At 42.0% G+C, this 7,771-nt stretch overlaps 1 protein-coding gene across 1 annotated transcript; it reads left to right on the plus strand.

Moving 5' to 3' along the window:
- The first annotated feature begins 826 nt into the window (after nucleotides 1–826).
- On the plus strand, nucleotides 827–2,662 carry LOC117833124 (6-phosphogluconate dehydrogenase, decarboxylating 2, chloroplastic). Its single transcript, XM_034712520.2, has one exon. It carries the CDS (start codon nucleotides 910–912, stop codon nucleotides 2,422–2,424), a length of 1,515 nt encoding a protein of 504 aa, XP_034568411.1. The 5' UTR covers nucleotides 827–909; the 3' UTR covers nucleotides 2,425–2,662.
- Nucleotides 2,663–7,771: the final 5,109 nt, after the last annotated feature.

Genomic DNA, 7,771 nt, shown 5'->3' on the forward strand with positions numbered 1-7,771 from the left:
TCACGTGATTCCCCAACTTACTTTCATGAATTACGCATGCATATGGTTGCTTCTTAACATTTTATTTGTGGGCATTGCATATAAGGGAAATCCTAATGTCGTCCGTCCAACAATAATGTGTACGTGTGGTGCGCTAATCTCGTATGAAGGCAAACAGCACGGTAATAGATGTAGTCCTTCCGAACAAAAGATGAGTATGGAAGGTAGCCCATTCTATTTTTTATCTGTACGAGAAAAATCAAGTTCTCATTGAACAAAGCTCGAATATGTGTAGTTTACAGTTTCATAGTAGCATAATGTACGTGGCGAATACAAAGTCAATCATATTGATTATTAGAGTTTACCATATATCTATTGCTCTTTTTTTTTGAAAAAAAGAGAACGTAGTATCCCACATCTGCCAAAACTGCCGTAGAAACTGTATTGGAAATAAAAGTTGCTGATAATATTACAAATCAATGAAGTCTAACAAGTCAAGTGCTTCTAACCAGACGTCTAACTATAGACGATCAAAGTTAGTAGACAAACTGATTATAAAATGTTAAATATCTATATCGACTGCCGAGGTAGCAACTTATCGTAATCAAGCCAATTAATATATATGATGCCCAACTCATTTTCAAGTACAATCGATTGATGTTCAATCGACCAGTTCGTTAAAATTCTTTGTTTGTTCAAAGAAAAATGTTCAACTAGTTGAAGAAAAAGATTAGAAGTAATCCAATAATTCTAATGATCCTCCGGACCCCATTTCGCAATAAAACTAAAATCCAGGGACCTAATCCAAAACCCCAAGGCATATTTCTATCCCCTGCACCACTCCTCTTCCCTTCCGCCGTTCCCCAATCTCTCCATTCCATCGCCACACCTACCTCGCCGCCGCCGCCCCGACCCGTATCCCTTGCCGCCATGGCCTCCCCGGCGCCGGCGCCCCCCGCAGCCGCCGCGACCCACTCCCCTCCCCCGCGCATCGGGCTCGCCGGCCTCGCCACCATGGGCCAGAACCTCGCGCTCAACATCGCCGAGAAGGGGTTCCCGATCTCCGTCTACAACCGCACCGCCGCCAAGGTGGACTCCACGCTCGTCCGCGCGCGCGACGAGGGCGCGCTCCCGGTGCTGGGCCACCGCGACCCGCGCGGGTTCGTGCTCTCCCTCGCCCGGCCCCGCACCGTCGTGCTCCTCGTCCAGGCGGGCCCCGCCGTCGACGCCACCATCGACGCCCTCACCCCCTACCTCGAGCCCGGCGACGCCATCGTCGACGGCGGCAACGAGTGGTACCAGAACACGGAGCGCCGCATCGAGGAGGCCGCGGCGCGCGGGATCCTGTACCTCGGGATGGGGGTGTCCGGCGGGGAGGAAGGCGCGCGGAACGGGCCCTCGCTCATGCCCGGCGGCCACGTCGACGCCTACAACAACATCAGAGACATCCTCGAGAAGGCTGCGGCACAGACGGAGGACGGGGCCTGCGTCACCTTCGTCGGGCCCGGTGGGGCTGGCAACTTCGTCAAGATGGTGCACAATGGTATCGAGTATGGCGATATGCAGCTCATCGCAGAGGCCTACGATGTGCTCCGCAGAGTCGGGGGCCTGTCGAATTCGGAGATTGCTGATGTGTTTGATGAGTGGAACAAGGGGGAGCTCGAGAGCTTCTTGGTTGAGATCACCGCAGACATTTTCACTGTGGCTGACCCACTGGATGGGAGCGGCGGGGCGCTGGTTGACAAGATTCTCGACAAGACTGGGATGAAGGGGACTGGGAAATGGACGGTGCAGCAGGCCGCAGAGCTAGCAGTGGCTGCACCCACCATTGCTGCATCGCTTGATGGGAGGTACTTGTCAGGGTTGAAGGATGAGCGAGTCGCAGCTGCTGGTGTGCTGGAGGAGGAGGGGATGCCAGCCGGGCTGTTGGAAAAAATCAATGTTGATAAGAAAGTGCTGGTGGATAGGGTGAGGCAGGCGCTTTATGCATCGAAGATTTGCAGCTATGCGCAGGGCATGAATCTGATACGAGCCAAGAGCGTGGAGAAGGGATGGAACCTTAACCTTGCGGAGCTTGCCAGGATCTGGAAGGGTGGGTGCATTATCCGTGCAAGGTTTCTTGATAGGATCAAGAGGGCATACGACAGGAACCCTGAGCTCGCCAATTTGATTGTCGACAGAGAGTTTGCAAGGGAGATGGTGCAGCGACAGAATGCCTGGAGATGGGTTGTAGCACGGGCAGTGGAGGCTGGCATTAGCACTCCAGGAATGACTGCTAGTCTTTCCTACTTTGACACCTACAGGTCCAGTAGGTTGCCTGCAAATCTGATCCAAGCGCAGAGGGACCTGTTTGGGGCACACACCTATGAGCGAATTGATCGTCCGGGTTCATTCCACACTGAATGGACCAAGCTGGCAAGGAGGAGCAATGGTGCAGCCATTTGAGGACTTGGTATCAGCAGTTCTGTCAGTTACTCTGGGTGATGTCTCTTTGTGGGTTCTCTTTCATTTCACTATTGATGTCTCTATGATCCTAGATCTGAGTTGTGTACTTCGAATGAATAATGATGTATTGTGCTGTTTGCACGCGAAGAACATTGTGTAGCTTCAGTTTTACTTTGGTCTAGGTACACCCAGTTTGATATGCTTAATTTTGGTTGCAATAACAATAATGCCTCTCAAATGATGCTGTCTTTGAAGTGTGATCTGAAACTTGTTGAAATAGCTACTAAGAGTAGCGAGTTTTGCATCTTAGCCTCTCAGATCAATTTTGTCTTTGAAGGGTGGTCTGGAATGTGTTGGCTACTAAGAGTAGTGAGTTTTGCATAATAACTTAGTATTGAATTTACTGTCATGAGTCAATATGATCTTAAAAAGTATTGCATTGGTCCTGGTTGCCTAGGGATCTCTACATATAAACCGATGATGCTGGCCTGTTTGTTTGTTGTGTGACTGGAAATTATAAGTGATACAATATGATGCTGACAGTGTACTGTGTCAGCTATGCTCATCATCAGGATGGAACCCATTACTTTGCCAGAAAAATATGTTTTATTGAAATTTGTTCACAGAATGAAATTGGTACTTGAAGCATTCCTGTAATTTCTAGGCCATCTAGTTTGTGGATTGATACGTCAAATCCTTAAGTTTAGTGGGAAGTTGACATTTCACTCTGTACCATGATTATTCATTTTGGTTGGTTAGTAATCAATAATTGACTTTGTTTTATTCTGTTCTGTAATTTGATAACGTAAATGTATAATATTCATGGTCATTTACTTGTTTATTTGTGCCAGACTTGCGTCAATACTCAACTTAGATTCATGTTCTGTCAGTGAGTTTGATGTGTTTGCTAAGACAGATTCAGTGATTAGTGATCTAGGTCTAAATGTTCTCAAATAGGTTCATGTAATGTTTGACCTGTGAAACTAAAACTACTATAACTCAACTTTGCACTTAAATGATTAACTCAAAATATGTTATAAGAAAACCATTTTTATCTCTTGCTGTGATTCGTTGTTGTTGATTGTCAGTTTTTCTATTTCTATGTTGACAATTATGTGTTGTTTCTATTGGGTTATTAAACCAATCGATGTTAACAATTGTGCAGAACACATGTAGCGATGGTTCTGCAGCTAAGAATATTCATATGGAATTGCATTGCTAGCTCGTTACATTTTTCAGAAGCAAAAGACCTACGGATGATAGGTGCGATTCTGCACCATCTAGGGATAAAATTCTTATATGCATATCATGTACTGTATTTGAATAACAAAGTGAATTGAAATGAAATTTGGGTGATATTTTGTGTAAGAATTGATAGCATTTATGTTATTTCTTCACATGCAACTGCACAATTTTGTCAAACCAGTTGAGATTCAGACATGTGTATTAGCATGGTTTTCTTATTGAAGGCTGTGGTTATTACTGGGTAATCTTGCCTTGTGTTTAAATACTGAAAACTAACCCTCACACTACTGATCCTATCATGTAAGTCCTGCCGCACACATTTATTTTGTACATTGGTTAGTTATGGTTTTATCGATTTTTGTATTCCTTGTAGGGACTTTCCGAGCCCTGTCATTTGTTTATTTCACAGGGCTAAGTCATTTGCCATTTAATATAGCAGAACATGGTATTTTTCATTTGCCATTTGGTATCTTCGTGTTCATCTAAATTTTCACATGAAGGGCTGATCTTGAATAGAATAAGGGATGACTCAAATTGTCCATTGTGGAAGTAATGTTAGTCGCTAGAGTGGCTAGCCCACTGTTCCATACATTGCCAAGAGGTGGGCCAACAGGCCTTGAAACTCTACAATTATGAGATTAATTCAAGTTACCTCTGTTAGTTGAGCTGTGGTGCAGTCATATAAATATCATTACATCCATCATGCGACGAACACTGCCACTATCAGATGACTAGACAAGAGAATTTTGATTTTTACCACAATTTGACAACTTGCGATGATCAGGAAATGTCCTGACCAATATCTTGTTAACATTTAACCTTCCTGAATGTTACCTACACTTTTGTACAACTTATGTATTCCACCTTAATGTTACCTACACTTTTGTACAACTTATGTAGTTATGTATTCCACCTTAATGTTACCTACACTTTTGTAAAACTTATGTATGTCAACCAGGTACATTAGCTAAAATTTTTATATTCAACCAGAGTTCTTATAATTTGATGGGTTGTGGTGCTCAACTAATGTAAGTGAACCAAGTACTTGTTATTCATTCTTACTTGATATATCAAATTTTGTGCAAATAAAATGATGTGAATGTGTATCTCTCAATTGAAATCATTTGTCAGTAGTGAAATCACAACAGATGTAAGAGGCTTTTTGCAACTTGCATTCCTGAGTAAACACGTGTTTGCCAACAGTTTCACTTGCATGTATGGTTCCATACATCTTGTAATTGTTGTACACTTATGTCTGATCTTGTAAAACTATGTCATGTTTGAAGATCCTCTCTTTTTTTTTTGTGGTTATGGGTTAAGGGCCCCTTAACCTCCGGCTGCGCAGAATTTTGTTCTTGGTTTATGAATATAATCTTGGTCATATGCTGGAGCTTGATGTTGATGGTCCATGTAGATCTTCCAGTTCAGTCGTTGAAAAGCTGCCATACTATGTTCATAATTTGGATAACAAAAATGCATAAGTAGTTTTGTGTTTACTTGAAAATATGTGCCAAGGTTGCATCATTTTTGTATTGACTTGCCTCCGAAAGGTTAATATGTAGTTATCAGTAATAGCTTTTTTCATGATGATATCTACATGTTGCTTCAATACATTCTGCATTGTTTGTTGGTAGTATCATCTTTCTGCTCTGATGCACTATCAGTACACCTCCCATGTGAATGGCAAACTTCTTTTATTCCTAATCTAATATGATGTTTGGGTATGAGATTCCATAGAGCTATTACATTTGCTCTGTCTATTTTGATCTAAAAAAGGATGTTAAAACTTAAAAGTTGTATAGTCTTTTTATCACGTTTAGTTAATCTTTATCTAAGATGACTATAGCTCAGGTGATAAATTGATACTTTCTATTAAATTGTAGTGCCAAGAACATCTTGTCTTGCTTGTGTGGGTAAAATATGATGTTTGATTGATATGATTACTTTATGAAATAGCTTGGAAGTATAAAATTATTGAACTTACATGTCAGTATATTTTTCTGTATTTTCCGGTCTCCCATGATTGGTTTGTGATGGCTGATCATATAATCCTGTTTTCTGGCGTAGAGCTTCATGGCCTAGCCTGTTGTTCCACTCTATTTGAACTAAAACACAAAGCACATATGCAGTTCTGAGTTCAGCAGTGAGTTATATCAGTATATTGCTGTTGGCCGATCCTTCTCACCGGCCATTGACACTGTAAATCTTGGCCTGGGTGCCGAGGGATGGAAGGGTTTCTACCAGAGCATCAGGCTGACACAGATGGGCTTGTCTGTGATCATAGGTCAGATTTCACTTATACCTCGGAACGCTTATTATCTGTCAAGTTATCTACAGTGTCTTCATAAAATGCAACTGGGATGCTTGGAATATAGAAATGATCAGCCCCAGGGAAAAAAGTGGGTACAATGTACTGCATGCCAAATTTATTATATTCCATATGGCTGATTCACATATAGTGGGATCGATTGGAATTTCTGAACCTTTGTGATTCAATTGCAAGTAGTCTTTGAATATTCCAGTCCAGTTTTTTTGTATGCTTTTAGATGTCTGAGTGTTGCATATTTTCCATTGCAGACTTGTCTTCTACAGCTTTCGTTCGACCCCTGCCGCTGATTGATTTTTTTATGGAGATTCTGAACAAAGATAACCCACAGGCCTTTAGAAGTATTACTAACATGGACTATGTCAAGGTAAGCATTTTTTTCACCTCCTGTGGATGGAAAGTGCATTGTGCAAAGTCACACTTGAGTTCGATGTCATTCTTCTGAATTTGCGGATCAAGAAGGCCATCAGTGGTGTGAGGGTTGAAGTCACACACTGAGGAGATGCATGCCGAAAGTACCGGATTGCCACCGTGATGCAAAGTCGTCCTTCTGTATTGGAGTAGGACTCCTTGTCCTTCATGTTTTGAACATCCTAGTAGTTAATTTTATAAAACTATTTTATCAGAAAATGTTAGTAGTCAACTACTATGTTTCAATCATAGAGGTGTGATAACTTCCTTTATTTTGTATGGCATATCGAATTCTGGGTGAACTAAAACATTGTCATGAATTGGTTGGTCTAAGATAGATATGCAAGATAGTGGTGATGGTTACAGCTGACACAGCAAGTGATTTACTATAGGTTGACTGAATGTTAAAAGTTAGTAGATGAAATCTGATTAAATTGTTATTGGTAACTTGCACCTATTAATAGCCAAAATTTACTTTTACCTAATATATAGGGGATGATTCTCTTCTGGATTGGAATCAGTGGAGGGCCCAGTTCCCCTGCCCACTTCTGGGAAACGGCCATCCTACAGTGAGGCCTAGGGTGAGAGGATGATCTTTCTTCTTTGTGCCTGTGGGTACATGGTTGGTTTTGAGGGCTGGGAAAAGGGATTGACAAAGGTGTGCTGGTAATAACAATGCATTATATTAGGTTTATCCGATCTCTCCGACCAGATTTAATGCTCTTTTGATGCCTAAGATTCATTTCAAAGAAGTTTTGGAATTTTTTATTTAGCCAACGATTTATCACTATGCATGCTTCTTACTGGAACATGAGGCACATGATCATATGGTATGAGACTAACTAGTATGTATGATTTTTGGACCCAGCGTAGCTGTAATTGTTTCCTTTTTGTGTGATTAGCACTTTAGCAGTGAAGCTGAGGGCTCTAAGGAGATGGTATTTCATTCTAAAAAAGAACTCGACCATGGGAGACTACCCCTGAGCTTTATTCTAAGAAGATGCTGTGCTCGGAACATGGGTTGGAACGGGAGTTGCAACGATTCCCGGACTTCAATGCTCTAACCGCCCACTGAGAGAAGCTTGGCAGATGGTATTTTTTTCCTGATTTGGAGCTTTGCTCTTCATCCACTTCTTAAACTTTTCTTTTTATGGAGGTACTCTCGGGCACCAGGAATTTCACTTTGCTTGAAACATTCTGATGCAGTCTACAAACTTATAGAAGTTAATGGTCTTGTTACTTGTCTTTTACCTGTAAAGTTCTAATCAACCATCTTCAAATATGCTACAGTGATCCATTCAAGTCTATGGGTGTCCGCCTGCGGACCGAAATGTTATGGCTGGTTTCAGCTGTGATACATCAGTA

This window comes from Setaria viridis, chromosome 8 (genome assembly GCF_005286985.2).
Source record: "Setaria viridis chromosome 8, Setaria_viridis_v4.0, whole genome shotgun sequence".
NCBI lineage: Eukaryota > Viridiplantae > Streptophyta > Magnoliopsida > Poales > Poaceae > Setaria > Setaria viridis.

Excerpts from the sequence above, each read along its gene's own strand:
- LOC117833124 (XM_034712520.2), top strand. The coding sequence starts at position 910 with ATGGCCTCCCCGGCGCCGGCGCCCCCCGCAGCCGCCGCGACCCACTCC.